Below are 18,941 nucleotides of genomic sequence, written 5' to 3'. Positions count from 1 at the left end.
CCCGACATCGACTGGGAAACAAACTCTGCAGGAAGTGGGAGATCGAAGAAGCTTCCTGACGTGCCCAGCTGACACCTTTATCGTCCAAAGGGTGGAAGAGGGGACTAGAGCGTCAGCGATGCTGGACTTCATACTTACTAATGGGGATGAAATGGCTGAGGGAGGGGAAGTTGTAGGGACTTCGGGGGAGACTGACCGTGTCATGCTAGGATTCGCCATAATGCAGGCAAGGGGAACGGAACCAGGTCAGGCTGGTCTTCTGGATTTTACGAGAGCTGACTTCAGCAAACTGAGAGCAAAAATAGGAAGGATTCCACGGGTGGAAATCCTAGGGGGAAAGCAGTTCAGGATGCTTGGGAAATTCTAAACAACAAGATAATAGAGGCCCAAACGAAAACAATACCACAGAGGAAGAGAAACAAGGGACGAGGGGCCTGGAGACGCAGCCCTGCGAAGAACGGCCGAAGCAACTGGGTGTCTTCAGCTCAACGAAGAGAAGAGTGGGGGGAGACAGGATAGCCGTCTTCCAGTACGTGAAGGGCTGCCCCAGGGAGGAGGGCGTCCATGTATTCCTCACGGCACCTGGGGGTAGGACACGAGCAATGGGGGGAAGCCGGTCAGAGGCGGATCCAACCGGGAAAGGAGGGGGAATTTCCTGACCGTGAGAACTCCTAAGCGTGGAACAGCTTCCCTCCCGGAGTTGTGGGTGCTCCATCGCTGGAGGGTTTCAGGAAAAGGTTGGACAACCATTTGTCCGACATGGTATGAGGACTCCTGCCTTGGGCAGGAGCTGGGCCTGAAGACCTCCAAGGTCCCTCCCGTCCCTATGATTCTGTGATTCCAAGCCACAGCCTCCTAGATGCATTATGACTTTTTAAAAAAGCATGTTCACCTGCCCCATAAAAAAACTGCTCAGCACTTAGCTGGCCTTGGGAAATTAGGCAGAGCTGCACAAGTTAATATTGATATGGAACATCGCTAGGGAATCTCCAAGCTGTACACTAAATTAAGGAAGGAGTGAAAACAACCTCAGAAGAGGACACTGGCAAGAAAGCCACCCAGATGCCATTCAGAGTGAAACCTGACTCAAGAATCCTTGGTTTCTAGAGCTGTCTGAAAGCTCTTGTTATATTAGCGAGTGTAAAAAGGGCAGAAGCTTCTTCTCCAGGGTAAATTCTTGGAGGAGTGATTTCAAGGAGAGCAGAGCGCCCTCTGCAGAAGCAGCAACTCGGGAGGACAAGCAGAAAACCTCACGAATAAGGCGGGGAACCAGAAGGGGAGCAGGGGGGGACCCCTGCCCATCTCCTCCCTGCCCCACTTTCTTGCACCTGGGAATCCCCCCCCTCCTCCTGATTGCTTCCCCATACTGGGGAACCAGTTGCCCTCTTGCAAGATAGTTGCCCACGTGGCGCCGCTTCGGCGCCCCTTCCTGTCCGGGGGTGGGGGGTGGGGGGGTGGATTTTGCAGCCCTGGCGTCGGCAGGCGGCTGGAGACCAGGAAGGGCAGCAGGTGGGGCAGGAAGCGGGCTGGACCCTCCTTTTCACTTAAGCTGGGCGGGGAGAGGGCGGTGGTGGGGCTGAGCAATAACAAAGTCTCCTGGCAGGCTCCACAGGAGGGCTTCACCCCATCACGCCCTGCCCCCGGAGAGCCAAAGGATCAAGAGAAATTGAGATTGAGATTGAAAAAGAAAGTTGCGTGCCCTAATCTACATTTACAGCTGCCAAGTAGTAATTCATCGGTATGGAAGATGGGTGAGACAGTCCTGCAGGTGCCCTTGGACTGCAACACCCACCATCTTCTGCCTCTTGCATTACTGGCTGGAGATCCTGGCTTGTGCTCAATCTCTAACCCCAGACAGTATGTCAGGAGGAGTCTGCAGCACCTTCCCTGTCCCACCAGTTGCACTCAAATGCCTGCCTCAGTCTGAAAAGCTGCTCTTTGATGCTTCGGCTCTGGGGCTGCCACATGCGGAGAGTCCCTTGTTCTGAGCAGGACGGTCGCTCTCCTGGCTTCATTCTCCCGTTTCCAGGGTTTCCATCTTTAAAATGGGGCTGCACCCAAAAAACAAGCTGATGCCCCTTTTCCACCGGTAGAATTGAGTGTCCCCAAGGCTGAAAAGACATTCGGCATGGGCACCGTGGGACTCCACCACAATGTTCCAGGTCACATCGCCAATCTAGCGGAGGGATTTTCTTGCAACCCTCTTTCCCAACCAGGATCACCAATAAGGGGGGAAAAACTCACATGGGAACATATTCTCTATGACTAATGGCACTGATTTGAAGAGATTTCAGAGGGGGAGGGACCACGAAAGTCAAGAGGAGGCTACAAGGCCCAATATTAACGTCCGGTTTGGTTGGCAGCTACGTATTTAGCGCTGAGGGAGGCTTCAAACAGCCATTGGTTATTTTCATCTCTGCCCCCATTGGCACCTCTGTCTGGTCACCAATCCTCTCTGCATTAATGCTCCCTGCTGCTTACAGTGTCACGAATACAAGCTTTGGGAGAGGCCCTCCTCCCTCGAGATTGCTGAGGAATGTGGAAGCTGGCTCACAATGGCTTTAAAGGAAAAAAAAACATAAAAAGAGAGGAAAAAGTGCAATGGCTCCTTTACAAAAGAGAAAAGCCAATTAAAGAAGCTTTTTCTCTGTTTAATCACAAGAAGGGAATTCTTCACAGAATGCAGGACACATTTTGAATAGAACTGACAAATCTTCGGGCAACACTACAGAACCAACCGCTAAATATGGGGAGAAATTCAAGAACGGGACGAGAGCAAGAGACCGGCGGTCCTGAGCAGGGCTTCTCTATCTGTATCTTCTAGGAGAAAAGTCCTGGCTGCAGGATGGATCTTCATATGAAAGCACTGGCACCATCCGTATCCCAGAGGATGGAGCGCTAGAGTGGGCAATGCCGCAGACATGGAAAACCTACAAAATAAATCCTTAACGGAAGAAGTGTTTGCAGCTCCTGCCAATAATGAAATGGGACGTCGTAACAGGTGTGCACAATACAGCACCAAAAAAGAGCAAGGGAGAGGAAGGAAGGGAGAATTAAATATAATTTGAATATAAAATATTCAACTTGGAATATTTTATATTGAAGTTATAACAACTTTGCAGACCATTAAATGTGTCATGAGTAAGGATGGCGAGCAGGGGGGCTCCCACCCAGACTGTCAAGCGCATGCGTAGCACTGAGGAACTGTTCAGCCATTCAAAGAGACACAGATCGGGACCGCCTTAACCTTTGGGGTTTATATGGCTGGGTTTTCCCACGCTTCCTCAGTTTGTTAGGATTCTTGTTAAGTACTACTAATAAATATTAGAGACCAAGTCATTGTCTCAGTGTGTTTCCTGGTAATCAGGACAAAATGTGAACCCACTCGGAGCTTGTGCCTAAGGCCAAAAGAGCCTCTTGCTTCCTCCCCACCCCTGGCCTGGTCCTGGCTGTTGGGTCTCCTCCTGCAGAGGGATCATATGCAAAGTGATCTACTAGGGGGGGAAAGGGGATTATAACCTGATCTCTGAATTGGGTTCCTGCAATGAACAAGCCTTGAATTCTTTGGTGTCTTCTGAACTCAGCAAAATGAGGATCATTCCTCTGCATAGCTAAAATGCCACCTAGGGGCTCCAAATTAGTTTACTCTTTTTACTTGTAGGGATTTTGGGGGGGGAAATTAAAATTAGCCCTGAGAGAGGAGTGAAAGAAATGGAAATGCCTCCCATGTCTTGGGAAGGGAGCTTTGCCTTACCTCGGCCCCACAGCAATGCTGACACTACCCAGTCTTTTTTCCCTCCCAAAATCCATGAATGGTTCTTACACAATCTATTACTAGACATGAAACATCTTCCACCGAGCAATTTTTTCCTCCCATCACCACCACCAAGTGGGATGCAACAAAAGGGTCAGCCTCTTGGCGCTGCTGTCACCAACAGCCATCGAGGGCTACCAAGCAGACACCTCCAAGCCAACAATATCACAGCAGGGACTGTTCCTAAACCTGGAGATCCTCCACTCAGACCCACAATGCCTTTTCTCCTAAACTCAATATTCCTGCATCATGCGCAACTGCAAGGCAGAACAGCCTTTCCATCTGAAACCTTACAGGGCTTTTGTCACTGCCACAAACGTCCCTAATGTATTCTGTCACAAAATCTGAGTACTCCCATCTTTTTGTCATGTATCATTTAGGAGTTGCAACAACTTACTGGAAAGTTCTGCTGATAGCCAGATACATGTAGTTAGCCTTTCTCAAACTAATATTTTCCATTTCTTTCCCCTCTCGCTCATCTCTAATACCAAGAAATGTTTGACTACAAAGAATCAGGCCACAAATTCAATACGTAACTTTTCAGCTGGCTGCCCAAAGGTAGATGAGATGTGAAATTCAAATCATCTCTACACTCTTCAACTTCTCCCTCACGTGCTTTTTCTTGTGTCTGCTAAGGGAGGAATTGTTTGTGAAGCACCGTCCACAGTCTGGGCATTTGAATGGTTTCTCTCCTATGTGTAAACCTACATGATTTATGAGGCTGGACCTAACACTGAAACCTTTCCCACAATCCGGACACTCATATGGTTTCATTCCTGTGTGAGTCCTCTGGTGCATCACCAGCTGGGAATTCCGACTGAAACTTTTCCCACAATCTGGACACTCATATGGTTTGTCTCCTGTGTGAGTCCTCTGGTGTCTTACCATGTTGGAATTCCGAATGAAACTTTTCCCACAATCCGGACACTCATAAGGTTTCTCTCCTGTGTGAGTCCTCCGGTGCATCACCAGCTGGGAATTCTGGCTGAAGCTTTTCCCACAATCCAGACACTTATACGGTTTCTCTCCTGTGTGAGTCCTCTGGTGCATCACCAGCTGGGAATTCTTGCTGCAGCTTTTCCCACAATCCAGACACTTATACGGTTTCTCTCCTGTGTGAGTCCTCTGGTGCATCACTAGCTGCGAATTCTGACTGAAACTTTTCCCACAATCCGGACACTCATACGGTTTCATTCCTGTGTGAGTCCTCTGGTGAATCAACAGGGTGGAATTCCAACTGAAACTTTTCCCACAATACAGACACTCATATGGTTTCTCTCCTGTGTGAGTCCTCCGGTGCATCACCAGCTGGGAATTTTGACTGAAACTTTTCTCACAATCCGGACACTCATACGGTTTCTCTCCTGTGTGAGTCCTCTGATGTATCACCAGGTGGGTATTCCGACTGAAACATTTCCCACAATCCGGACACTCGTATGGTTTGTCTCCTGTGTGAGTCCTCTGGTGTCTTATCATGTTGGAATTCCGAATGAAACTTTTCCCACAATCCGGACAATCATATGGTTTCTTTCCTGTGTGAGTCCTCTGGTGATTCACCAGGTGGGAATTCTGACTGAAACTTTTCCCACAATCCGGACAGTCATATGGTTTCTCTCCTGTGTGAGTCCTCTGGTGAATCACCAGGTTGGAATTCCGACTGAAAATTTTCCCACAATCCGAACAGTTATACGGTTTCTCTCTTGTGTGAGACCTCTGGTGTTTCACCAGGCTGGAATTGATATTGAAACTTTTCCCACAATCCCGACACTCATATGGTTTCTCTCCTGTGTGACTCTTCTGGTGCATCACCAGGTGGGAATTACAAACGAAACTTTTCCCACAATCCGGACACTCATATGGTTTCTCTCCTGTGTGTGTCCTCTGATGTATGACCAGGTGGGAATTCCGACTGAAACTTTTCCCACAATCTGGACACTCATATGGTTTCTCTCCTGTGTGAGTCCTCTGGTGAATCACCAGGTTAGAATTCCAACTAAAACATTTCCCACAATCCGGACACTCATATGGTTTCTCTCCTGTGTGAGTCCTCCGGTGCAACACCAGGCTGGAATTCAGACTGAAACATTTCCCACAATCCGGACACTCATACGGTTTCTCTCTTGTGTGAGTCCTCTGGTGTTTCACCAGGCTGGAATTCTGACTGAAACTTTTCCCACAATCCAGACACTCATAAGGTTTCACTCCTGTGTGAGTCGTCTGGTGAATCAACAGGGTCGAATTCTGACTGAAACTTTTCCCACAATCCAGACACTCATATGGTTTCTCTCCCGTGTGAGTCCTCTGGTGCATCACCAGCTGGGAATTTTGACTGAAACTTTTCCCACAATCCGGACACTCATATGGTTTCTCTCCTGTGTGAGTCCTCTGGTGAATCACCAGGTTGGAATTCCGACTGAAACATTTCCCACAATCCGGACACTCATATGGTTTCCCTCCTGTGTGAGTCCTCTGGTGAATCACTAGGTTGGAATTCAGACTGAAACATTTCCCACAATCCGGACACTCATATGGTTTCTCTCCTGTGTGAGTCCTCTGGTGACTCACCAGGTGGGAATTCTGACTGAAACTTTTCCCACAATCCGGACAGTTATATGGTTTCTCTCCTGTGTGAGTCCTCTGGTGAATCACCAGGTTGGAATTCCGACTGAAACTTTTCCCACAATTCAGACACTCATATGGTTTCTCTCCCGTGTGAGTCTTCTGGTGCATCACCAGGTGGGAATTCCAAACGAAACTTTTCCCACAATCCAGACACTCATGCGGCTTCTTTCCGGAATGAGTCCTCCTGTGATATACCAGACTGGCGTGTCTGGTAAAGCTTTTGCCACACTGAGAGCACTGCTTTAGCTTCTCTCCACTGTGGGTCCTTCGATGAATCACCAGGGAGCTCTTGCAAGTAAAGCTTTTGCCACATCTGGAGCATTTGTATGGCTTTTCTCTGGTGTGGATCCTCTCCTGAATAATCAGCCGGGATCTACAATCTCTGCTTCTCCCACATCGTTCTCTCTCTTTCTGAATTTGGAAATTCTCCCCCTTGACCTTTTCAGGTAAGGTTCCCTTGAGTTCAACATACTCCATGTTTTACAGCTCAAAACTCTCTTCCTGTTTTTCTCTCCCTCACCTGCTGGGGAAGGAGAAGGGTTTTGTGCTTTTCTGCAGGAAGTGGAAAGATTTTGATTCCTGGCTTGATGTGCTTTCCTTTTTAATGCTCCTCCTGATTCTCAGTTATCCAGAAGGCTCTGACTGGCATCCTTTTTGTCTATAAGATTACATAAAAGCGTTAGTTTAATTATTGTTTATAAAATGGCTGAACAACGTGTGAAAGCAACTACAACAAAAAGCATACATTACAATGGAAAAGCAAAGTACCAAAAGGCCAGATTAACCTCTACCTTTCATTATGATTCATTGGACACGCGGAAGACTAGCGAGATCCACGTTCCAATCCAGACATTCACTTTTTGGCCTGGGTCAGCCACAGATTCTGAGCACTGAGGAGGGTTATCATCAAGGATCTCTGCAAGTGCTGGGGACGGATTCTACACACACGCGCACACACACACACACCTGCACATAGAGAGAAAGACAGAAACACACACAGCCGGCACTTTGCAGCGGAGTTGCTCATCCGATTCCCCCCCGCGGAGGAAACGAGGCAGCCCCGCTCGCTCCCGGCCTCTCCTCCCGCCCGTCCTCCGCTCACCTTCCGGCCGCGGCTGCTCCGACCAACCCCGGGAACACCACACAGCGCTCCTCCGCGCCGCTCTCCCACCAGGAGGGAGCCGGAACAGGAAGTTCCCCTGCCCTCCGCCTCTCCTCCCGCATCCCCTCTAGCAATCCTATACTCTATTGTTCCAGCTCCCCCGCTCCCCCTCCCGTCGGATGTCGGCCCTCAGCAACCACAGACGCCGCTACTCTACTGACAGCTTTCCAGGCGCGGGGGTTGCCTGTTTCCAGAGCGCCCTCTGGCGACAGGAGGCTGCAAAACACACTCCTGCGATCTCTAGCTTAAGGCGCTGGCGAGATTTTTTTGATGGATTTTGTGCCATCAAGTTCTTTCCGACTCCGAGCCATCCGATCAGTAGATTTTCTGCATGATGATCTATCGCTAACCTGTTCTGTCAGGTGTCCCAAGGGTGTATTCATTGCCATTGCAACTGAGCAAGACGACCTTGCCTCCGCCGAGCACGGTTCATGCCCACGGAGGGGGCACCTCCAACCTCCCTGCCCTCTGAACCGAAGATCCTCCTCTACTGCCCCTCCAGGCCTTTGGGACCTCATCACCCTGGCAGGGACAAGGGAAGGTGGGCACGGTAGTCCCCAACCTTCCGGAAAACCCCAGGCAGCCTCGCGCTGGGAGCTGGAGGGGCGAGGGGGGCTCAGAGGGTGGATTTCAAGGAGAGCAGAGGGCCGTCTGCAGAAGCAGCAGCTCCGGAGGACAAGCAGAAAACCTCGTGAATATGGCGGGGAATCAGAAGGCGAGCAGGGGTGGGGGGCAGCGCTGGTAAAAGCCCATCTACTCCCCCACCCCCAAGGACTCCCCCCTTCCCTTCTTGCACCTGGGGATTCCCCCCTCCTCCTCCTGACTGCACCCCCCTCCGTTCAGGATCCAATCGCCCTCTTGGAAGATAGATGCCCACCTGGCACCCCTTCCGTGCCCCTTCCCACTGGGGGTGGGATTGTGCAGCCCAGGTACGCAAGAGCGGCTGGACACTGGGAAGGGCAGCGGGTGGGGCAGGAAGCGGCTTCGACCACGTTTCCCTTTTCCTCCCTCCCTCAGCTTGTCTGCTCTCTCTTCTCTAGGTCGGAAGGAGAAGCTCTCTGCGTTTAATCTCTTCACGTAAGCCGGGTGGGGAGGGGGCGGCATTACTGTATGGCGATCTTGGCTTGTGCTCAATCACTAACCCCAGACAGTATGTCAGGAGGAGTCTGCAGCACCTTCCCTGTCCTACCAGTTGTACTCAAATGCCTGCCTCAGTCTGAAAAGCTGCTCTTTGATGCTTCGGCTCTGGGGCTGCCACATGCGGAGAGTCCCTTGTTCTGAGTAGGACGGTCGCTCTCCTGGCTTCCTTCTCCCGTTTCCAGGGTTTCCATCTTTAAATGGGGCTGCACCCAAAAAACAAGCTGATGCCCCTTTTCCACCGGTAGAATTGAGCATCCCCAAGGCTGAAATGACATTCGGCACAGGAACCTTGGGACTCCACCACAATGCTCCAGATCACATCACCAATCGAGCGGAGGGAATTTCGTGCAACCCTCTTTCCCAACCAGGATCACCAATAAGGGGGGGAAAACTCACATGGGAACATATTCTCTATCACTAATGGCACTAATTTGCAGAGATTTCAGCAGGGGAGGGACCATGAAAGTCAAGAGGAGGCTACAAGGCCCAATATTAACGTCCGGTTTGGTTGGCAGCTACGTATTTAGTGCTGAAGGAGGCTTCAAACAGAGATTGGTTATTTTCATCTCTGCCCCCATTGGCACCTCTGTCTGGTCAGCAATCCTCTCTGCATTAACGCTCCCTGCTGCTTACAGCATCACGAATACAAGCTTTGGGAGAGGCCCTCCTCCCTCGAGATGGCTGGGGAATGTGGAAGCTGGCTCACAATGGCTTTAAAGGAAAAAAAAACATAAAAAGAGAGGAAAAAGTGCAATGGCTCCTTTACAAAAGAGAAAAGCCAATTAAAGAAGCTTTTTCTCTGTTTAATCACAAGAAGGGAATTCTTCACAGAATGCAGGACACATTTTGAATAGAACTGATAAATCTTCAGTCAACACTACAGAACCAACCGCTAAATATGGGGAGAAATTCAAGAACGGGACGAGAGCAAGAGACTGGCGGTCCTGAGCAGGGCTTCTCCATCTCTATCTTCTAGGAGAAAAGTCCTGGCTGCAGGATGGATCTTCATATGAAAGCACTGGCACCATCCGTACCCAAGAGGATGGAGCGCTAGAGTGGGCAATGCCCCCAAAATGGCAAACTTACACAATAAATCCTTAACGGAAGAAGCGTTTGCAGCTCCTGCCAATAATGAAATGGGACATCGTAACAGATGTGCACAACAATACAGCACCAAAAAAGAGCAAGAGAGAGGAAGGAGGAGACAATTAAATTTAATTTGAATATTTTAAAGTTTAACAACTTTGCAAATGTTTCAATTTGAACCCACTCGGAGCTTGTGCCTAAGGCCAAAAGAGCCTCTTGCTTCCTCCCCACCCCTGGCCTGGTCCTGGCTGTTGGGTCTCCTCCTGCAGAGGGATCATATGCAAAGTGATCTACTAGGGTAAAAGAGGATTATAACCTGATCTCTGAATTGGGTTCCTGCAATGAACAAGCCTTGAATTCTTTGGTGTCTTCTGAACTCAGCAAAATCAGGATCATTCATTTCCATAGTTAAAATGCCACTTAGGGATCCAAATAATTCTCCTCTCTTTACTTTTGGGAAAAATTAAAAAGAAGCCCTGAGAGAGGAGTGAAAGAAATGGAAACGCCTCCCATGTCTTGGGAAGGGAGCTTTGCCTCTCCTTGGCCCGACGTTCACAGCAACTCTGAAACTACCCAGTTTCTTTTCTTCTCAAAAGCTGTGAATGCTTCTTACACGATCCATTTCTAGACATGAAACATCTTCCACCGAGCAATTTTTTCCTCCCATCTCCACCAAGTGGGATGTAATAAAAGGGTCAGCCTCTTGGCGCTGCTGTCACCAACAGCCATCGAGGGCTACCAAGCAGGCACCTCCAAGCCAACAAGATCACAGCAGGGGCTGTTCCTAAACCTGGAGATCCTACGCTCAGACCCACAATGCCTTTTCTCCCAAACTCAATATTCCTGCAGCTCTTATCCATCATGTGCAACTGCAAGGCAGAACAGCCTTCCCATCTGAAACCTTACAGGTCTTTTGTCACTGCCACAAACGTCCCTAATGGATTCTCTCATAAAATCTGAGTACTCCCATCTTTTTTTCTTGTACCTTTTATTTTCCACTTTTTTTCTCTCCCCTCCCATCTCTAATACTGAGATATATTTGACTACAAAGAATCAGGCCAGAAATTAAATACTTAACTTTTCAGGGGGATGCCCAAAGGTAGATGAGATGTGAAATTCAAGCCTTCTCTACACTCCTCACCTTCTGCCTCATGTGCATTTTCTTGTGTCTGCTGAGGGAGGAATTGTTTGTGAAGCACCGTCCACAGTCTGGGCATTTGAACGGTTTCTCTCCTATGTGTAAACCTACATGATTTATAAGGCTAGACCTAAGACTGAACTCTTTCCCACAATCTGGACACTCATACGGTTTCTCTCCTGTGTGAGTCCTATGGTGTATCACCAGCTGGGAATTCCGACTGAAACTTTTCCCACAATCGGGACAGTTATACGGTTTCTCTCCTGTGTGAGTCCTCTGGTGTTTCAACAGGTCAGAATTCTGACTAAAATGCTTCCCACAATCCAGACACTGATACGGTTTTTCTCCTGTGTGAGTCATCTGGTGTATTACTAGACTGGATCTCTGACTGAAACTTTTCCCACAATCCAGACACTCATACGGTTTCTCTCCTGTGTGAGTCCTCTGATGTATCACCAGGTGGGAATTCCGACTGAAACTTTTACCACAATCCGGACACTCATACGGTTTCTCTCCTGTGTGAGTCCTCTGGTGTTTCACCAGGTGGGAATTCCGACTGAATCTTTTCCCACAATCTAGACACTCATACGGTTTCTCTCCTGTGTGAGTACTCTGGTGTATCACCAGCTGGGAATTCCGACTGAAACTTTTCCCACAATTCAGACACTCATACGGTTTCTCTCCTGTGTGAGTCCTCTGGTGCATCACCAGCTGGGAATTCCGACTGAAACATTTCCCACAATCCGGACACTCATACGGTTTCTCTCCTGTGTGAGTCCTCTGGTGCATCACCAGGTGGGAATTCCGACTGAAACGCTTCCCACAATCCGGACACTCATACGGTTTCTCTCCTGTGTGAGTCCTCTGGTGTCTCACAAGGTGGGAATTCCGACTGAAACTTTTCCCACAATCCGGACACTCATATGGTTTCTCTCCTGTGTGAGTTCTCTGGTGTATCACCAGGCTGGAATTCAGACTGAAGCTTTTCCCACAATCCGGACACTCATACGGTTTCACTCCTGTGTGAGTTCTCTGGTGTATCACCAGGTGGGAATTCCGACTGAAACGCTTCCCACAATCCAAACACTCATACGGTTTCTCTCCTGTGTGAGTCCTCTGATGCATCACCAGGTGGGAATTCCAAATGAAACTTTTCCCACAATCCGGACACTCATACGGTTTCTCTCCTGTGTGAGTCCTCCTGTGATGCACCAGGCTGGCGTGCCTGCTAAAGCTTTTGCCACATTGAGAGCACTGCTTTAGCTTCTCTCCAGTGTGGGTCCTTCGACCAACCACTAGGGAGCTCTTGCAAGTAAAGCTTTTGCCGCATTCGGAGCATTTGTATGGCTTTTCTCTGGTGTGGATCCTCTCCTGAATAATCAGCCGTGATCTACAATCTCTGCTTCTCCCACATCGTTCTCTCTTTCTCTGAATTTGGAAATTCTCCCCCTTGACCTTTTCGCGTAAGGATTCCTTGAGTTCAACATACTCAATTTTTTCCAGCTCAAAACACTCTTCCTCTTTTCCTCTCCCTCATCTGCTGGGGAAGGAGAAGGGTTTTGTGCTTTTCTGCAGGAAGTGGAAAAATTTTGATTCCTGGCTTGGTTTGCTTTCCTTTTTAATGCTGCTCCTGATTCTCAGTTGTCCAGAAGGCTCTGACTGGCATCCTTTTTGTCTGTAAGATTCACATACAATTATTTTTTATAAAATCGCTCCACCGTATGTGAAAAAAGCAACAACAAAAGAGCATACATTACAATAAAAAAGAAATGTGCCAAAAGGCCAGATTTATTTATTTATTTATTAACTTTAGCTACTGCCCATCTCCCCGGAAAGGGGGGACTCTGGGCAGTTTACAACAAAGCTAAAAACATTAAAGTACTATAAATATAACATAAATATAAACACAATATAAAATCCAGATGACAATAGTAGTTGGAATATCATTAACGTGTATTGAAAGGGGCCATTTAAGGCACTAACCATCTCCAGGTGTCATTACTTCGTTTCCCGCCCCAAGTGAGGTGGCAGAACCAAGTCTTCAATTGTTTCAGGGCTGCAAGAGATGGAATCTTTCTTATCTCTGGGGAAAGGATGTTCCAGAAGGCGGGAGCCACTGGAGAGAAGGCCTGCTTCCTGGACCCCGCCAGATGGAATTCTCTTACAGACGGGGTCTCTAACATGACCTCTCTGCATGATCGGGCAAGATGGGTTGATGTAATGGGGGCGAGACGGTCCCTCAGGTATCCCGGGGAACCATGCCATGAAGGGCTTTAAAGGTGATAACCAACACCTTGAAGTGCACCCGGAAGCACACCAGTACCCAATGCAGCTCGCGAAGCAATGGTGTAATGCGTGATGATCTAGGGGCACCAAGAATAGCCCGCGCAGGTGCATTTTGCACCAGCTGTAGCTTCCGGATACTCTTCAAGGATAGCCCTATGGAGAGCGCATTGCAGTAGTCTATGTGGGAGATGACCAGGGCATGAGTGACCGTTCGAAGGGCCTCCTTTGCACGGTCTACATTAACCTCTAGATTAACCTCTACCTTTCAGTATGATTCATTTGACACACGGAAGACTACGAGATCCACGTTCCAATCCAGACATGCACTTTTTGGCCTGGGTCAGCCACAGATTCTGAGCACTGAGCAGGGTTATCATCAAGGATCTCTGCAAGTGCTGGGGACGGATTCCACACACACACACACACACACACACACGCACACACACACATACGTGCACACAGAGAGAAAGACAGAAACACACACAGCTGGCACTTTGCAGCGGAGTTGCTCATCCGATTCCCCCCCGCGGAGGAAACCAGGCAGCCCCGCTCGCTCCCGGCCTCTCCTCCCGCCCGTCCTCCGCTCACCTTCCGGCCGCGGCTGCTCCGACCAACCCCGGGAAGACCACACAGAGTCCCTCGGCGCCGATCTCCCACCAGGAGGGAGCCGGGACAGGAAGTTCCTCTGCCCTTCTCCTCTCCTCCCGCATCCCCTCTAGCAATGCTATACTCTATTGTTCCAGCTCCCCCGCTCCCCCTCCCGTCGGATGTCGGTCCTCAGCAGCCACAGACGCCGCTACTACTGACAGCTTTCTGGGCGCGGGGGTTGCGTGTTTCCAGAGCGCCCTCTAGCGACACGGGGCTGCAAAACACACTCCTGCGATCTCTAGCTTAAGGCGCTGGCGAGATTTTTTGATGGATTCTGTGCCATCAAGACCTTTCCGACTCCGAGCCATCCGATCAGTAGATTTTCTGCATGACGATCTATCCCTAACCTGTTATTTCGGGTGTCCCCACTCATTGCCACTGCAACTGAGCAAGACGACCTTGCCTCCTCCGAGCACGGTTCACGCACATGGAGGGGGCACCTCCAACCTACCTGCCCTCTGAACCGAAGATCCTCCTCTTCTGCCCCTCCAGGCCTTTGGGACCTCATCACCCTGGCAGGGACAAGGGAAGGTGGGCACGGTAGTCCCCAACCTTCCGGAAAACCCCAGGCAGCCTCGCGCTGGGAGCTGGAGGGGGGCTCAGAGGGTGGATTTCAAGGAGAGCAGAGGGCCGTCTGCAGCAGCAGCAGCTCCGGAGGACAAGCAGAAAACCTCGTGAATAAGGCGGGGAATCAGAAGGAGCAGGGGTGGGGGGCACCGCTGGTAAAAGCCCATCTACTCCCTCACCCCCAAGCAGTCCCCCATTCCCTTCTTGCACCTGTGGATCCCCCCCTCTTCCTGACTGCACCCCTCCCCCACCATTCGGGATCCAATCACCTGCTTGGAAGATAGATGCTCACCTGGCACCTAAGCCAGGCAGGGAGGGAGCAGCAGTGGGGCTGAGCAATGAAAAGTTTCCCGACCGGCCCCACAGGAGGGATCACCCCCATCACCCCCACGGGAAAGCCAAAGGCTCAGAAGAGACTGAGATTCAGATTGAAAAAGAAACTTGCATGCTTTAACCTGCATTTACAGCAGCCAAGTAGTAATTCATCGCTATGGAGGATGGGGCACAGAGTCCTGCAGGTGCCCCTGGACTACAACACCCACCGTCCTTCGCCCTGGCATTACTGGATGGCGATCCTGGCTTGTGCTCAATCACTAACCCCAGACAGTATGTCAGGAGGAGTTTGCAGCACCTTCCCTGTCCCACCAGTTGTACTCAAACGCCTGCCTCAGCCTGAAAAGCTGCTCTCCAATGCCTTCGGCTCTGGGGCTGCCACATGCGGAGAGTCCCTTGTTCTGAGTAGGACGGTCGCTCTCCTGGCTTCCTTCTCCCGTTTCCAGGGTTTCCATCTTTAAAATGGGGCTGCACCCTAAAAACAAGCTGATGCCCCTTTTCCACCGGTAGAATTGAGTGTCCCCAAGGCCGAAAAGACATTCAGCACGGGCGCCGTAGGACTCCACTGTTGGCAGATGCTGGGAAAGCCTTTAGCCCAGGAGAGGTCAAAAAAGTCACACACCAAGCATTTCTATAAAAATAATTTATTTACAGAAAGCAAAAACAAAAGCTCCGCAAAGGATCGTTACCTTGTCGTGGTGCTGGAGCTTGAGCACCTCAATGATGCCATGAGCTAAACCGTGAAGGGCCACCCAAGACGGGAAGGTCATGACAGAGAGGTCAGACTAAATGCGATCCCTGGGGAAGGTAATGGCAACCCACCCCAGTATTCTTGCCGTGAAAACTAAATGGATCAGTACAACCAGAGATATGTCGGTATACCATCGGAAGATGAGACCCCCAGGTCGGAAGATGGTCAAAATGCTACTGGGGAGGAACAGAGGATGAGCTCAACTAGCCCCAGTCGTGATGACGCAGCTAGCTCAAAGCCGAAAGGACGGTTAGCGGCCGACGGTGCTGGTGGTGAACGGCGAATCCGATGTTCTAAGGATCAACACACCATTGGAACCTGGAATGTAAGATCTATGAGCCAGGGCAAATTGGATGTAGTTATTGGTGAGATGTCAAGATTAAAGATAGACATTCTGGGCGTCAGTGAACTGAAATGGACTGGAATGGGCCACTTCACATCAAATGGCCACCAGATCTACTACTGTGGACAAGAGGACCACAGAAGAAATGGAGTAGCCTTCGTAATTAATAGTAAAGTGGCTAAAGCAGTGCTTGGATACAACCCCAAAAACGACAGAATGATCTCAATTCGAATTCAGGGCAAGCCATCTAACATCACAGTGATCCAAATATACGCCCCAACCACAAATGCTGAAGAAGCTGAAGTAGAGCAGTTCTATGAGGATCTGCAGCACCTACTGGACAACACGCCTAAAAGAGATGTTATTTTCATCACAGGAGACTGGAATGCTAAGGTGGGCAGTCAAATGACACCTGGAATTACAGGTAAGTATGGCCTGGGAGAACAAAACGAAGCAGGACATAGGCTGATAGAATTTTGCCAAGACAATTCACTCTGCATAACAAACACTCTCTTCCAACAACCTAAGAGACGGCTTTACACATGGACTTCACCAGATGGACAACACCGAAATCAGATTGATTACATCCTTTGCAGCCAAAGGTGGCGGACATCTGTACAGTCGGTAAAAACTAGGCCTGGAGCTGACTGTAGTTCAGACCATGAACTACTTCTTGCACAATTTAGGATCAGACTAAAGAGATTAGGGAAGACCCACAGATCAGCTAGATATGAGCTCACGAATATTCCTCAGGAATATGCAGTGGAGGTGAAGAATAGATTTAAGGGACTGGACTTAGTAGATAGGGTCCCGGAAGAACTCTGGACAGAAGTTGGCAGCATTGTTCAGGAGGCGGCAACAAAATACATCCCAAAGAAAGAGAAAACCAAGAAGGCAAAATGGCTGTCTGCTGAGACACTAGAAGTAGCCCAAGAAAGAAGGAAAGCAAAAGGCAACAGCGATAGGGGGAGATATGCCCAATTAAATGCAAAATTCCAGAGGTTAGCCAGAAGAGATAAGGAATTATTTTTAAACAAGCAATGCGCGGAAGTGGAAGAAGACAATAGAATAGGAAGGACAAGAGACCTCTTCCAGAAAATTAGAAACATTGGAGGTAAATTCCAGGCAAAAATGGGTATGATCAAAAACAAAGATGGCAAGGACCTAACAGAAGAAGAAGAGATCAAGAAAAGGTGGCAAGAATATACAGAAGACCTGTATAGGAAGGATAACAATATCAGGGATAGCTTTGACGGTGTGGTCAGTGAGCTAGAGCCAGACATCCTGAAGAGTGAGGTTGAGTGGGCCTTAAGAAGCATTGCTAATAACAAGGCAGCAGGAGAAGACGGCATCCCAGCTGAACTGTTCAAAATCTTGCAAGATGATGCTGTCAAGGTAATGCATGCTATATGCCAGCAAATTTGGAAAACACAAGAATGGCCATCAGATTGGAAAAAATCAACTTATATCCCCATACCAAAAAAGGGAAACACTAAAGAATGTTCAAACTATCGAACAGTGGCACTCATTTCACATGCCAGTAAGGTAATGCTCAAGATCCTGCAAGGTAGACTTCAGCAGTTCATGGAGCGAGAATTGCCAGATGTACAAGCTGGGTTTAGAAAAGGCAGAGGAACTAGAGACCAAATTGCCAATATCCGCTGGATAATGGAAAAAGCCAGGGAGTTTCAGAAAAACATCTATTTCTGTTTTATTGACTATTCTAAAGCCTTTGACTGTGTGGACCATAACAAATTGTGGCAAGTTCTTAGTGGTATGGGGATACCAAGTCATCTTGTATGCCTCCTGAAGAATCTGTATAACAACCAAGTAGCAACAGTAAGAACAGACCACGGAACAACGGACTGGTTTAAGATTGGGAAAGGAGTACGGCAGGGCTGTATACTCTCACCCTACCTATTCAACTTGTATGCAGAACACATCATGCGACAAGCTGGTCTTGAGGAATCCAAGGCTGGAGTTAAAATCGCTGGAAGAAACATTAACAATCTCAGATATGCAGATGATACCACTTTGATGGCTGAAAGTGAAGAGGAACTGAGGAGCCTTATGATGAAGGTGAAAGAAGAAAGTGCAAAAGCTGGCTTGCAGCTAAACCTCAAAAAAACCAAGATTATGGCAACCAGCTTGATTGATAACTGGCAAATAGAGGGAGAAAATGTAGAAGCAGTGAAAGACTTTGTATTCCTAGGTGCGAAGATTACTGCAGATGCTGACTGCAGTCAGGAAATCAGAAGACGCTTAATCCTTGGGAGAAGAGCAATGACAAATCTCGATAAAATAGTTAAGAGCAGAGACATCACACTGACAACAAAGGCCCGCATAGTTAAAGCAATGGTGTTCCCTGTAGTAACATATGGCTGCGAGAGCTGGACCATAAGGAAGGCTGAGCGAAGGAAGATCGATGCTTTTGAACTGTGGTGTTGGAGGAAAATTCTGAGAGTGCCTTGGACTGCAAGAAGATCAAACCAGTCCATCCTCCAGGAAATAAAGCCAGACTGCTCACTTGAGGGAATGATATTAAAGGCAAAACTGAAATACTTTGGCCACATAATGAGAAGACAGGACACCCTGGAGAAGATGCTGATGCTAGGGAGAGTGGAAGGCAAAAGGAAGAGGGGCCGACCAAGGGCAAGATGGATGGATGATATTCTAGAGGTGACGGACTCGTCCCTGGGGGAGCTGGGGGTGTTGACGACCGACAGGAAGCTCTGGCGTGGGCTGGTCCATGAAGTCACGAAGAGTCGGAAGCGACTAAACGAATAAACAACAACAACAAAAACAAAAGCAAAACATTTAAAGTACGTAGCTCCCTTTGGAGCAAGCCTTGCTGAGCTACATTTCCAGCAGAGAGAAAAAGAGGAAGTAAAGAACAAGTCCGGGCAGGTCCTCCCCTCCCCCAGGCTATTTGCATGAAGCACGTGCGAGGAGACAATCACTTGCAACCTTTTCACCCGGCCAAAATGACTAGGCACATATAGCAGTCTTAATCTGTTAGTAGGAAAAACTCAACATCCACCACAATGCCCC

General features: G+C 49.0%; 1 protein-coding gene across 5 annotated transcripts in view; it reads right to left on the bottom strand.

The window, feature by feature from the left end:
* LOC134492174 (zinc finger protein 850-like) overlaps positions 1–18,941 on the bottom strand; it is a 28,278-nt gene that overhangs the window by 4,919 nt on the left and 4,418 nt on the right. Inside the window, exons 1-3 of one of the 5 annotated variants that reach the window (XM_063296364.1) lie at positions 11,335–12,167; positions 8,827–8,841; positions 2,711–6,532 (exon numbers count right to left, since the gene is read on the bottom strand). In XM_063296364.1, coding sequence (XP_063152434.1) covers positions 4,391–6,532; positions 8,827–8,841; positions 11,335–12,087 — 2,910 coding nt within the window. In that variant the 5' untranslated portion in view covers positions 12,088–12,167 and the 3' untranslated portion in view covers positions 2,711–4,390. Of the gene's footprint in view, positions 1–2,710; positions 7,085–8,826; positions 8,842–9,594; positions 12,197–16,271; positions 16,279–18,941 lie in introns of those variants that run through there. The other 4 variants (XM_063296360.1, XM_063296363.1, XM_063296362.1 and 1 more) reach the window with 4 other exon arrangements.

The sequence above is a fragment of the Candoia aspera genome, chromosome 2 (genome assembly GCF_035149785.1).
Source record: "Candoia aspera isolate rCanAsp1 chromosome 2, rCanAsp1.hap2, whole genome shotgun sequence".
Taxonomy (NCBI): Eukaryota; Metazoa; Chordata; class Lepidosauria; order Squamata; family Boidae; genus Candoia; species Candoia aspera.
The sequence above is the reverse complement of the archived record's forward strand: the minus strand, read 5'-3'. Positions and strand labels throughout refer to the sequence as shown.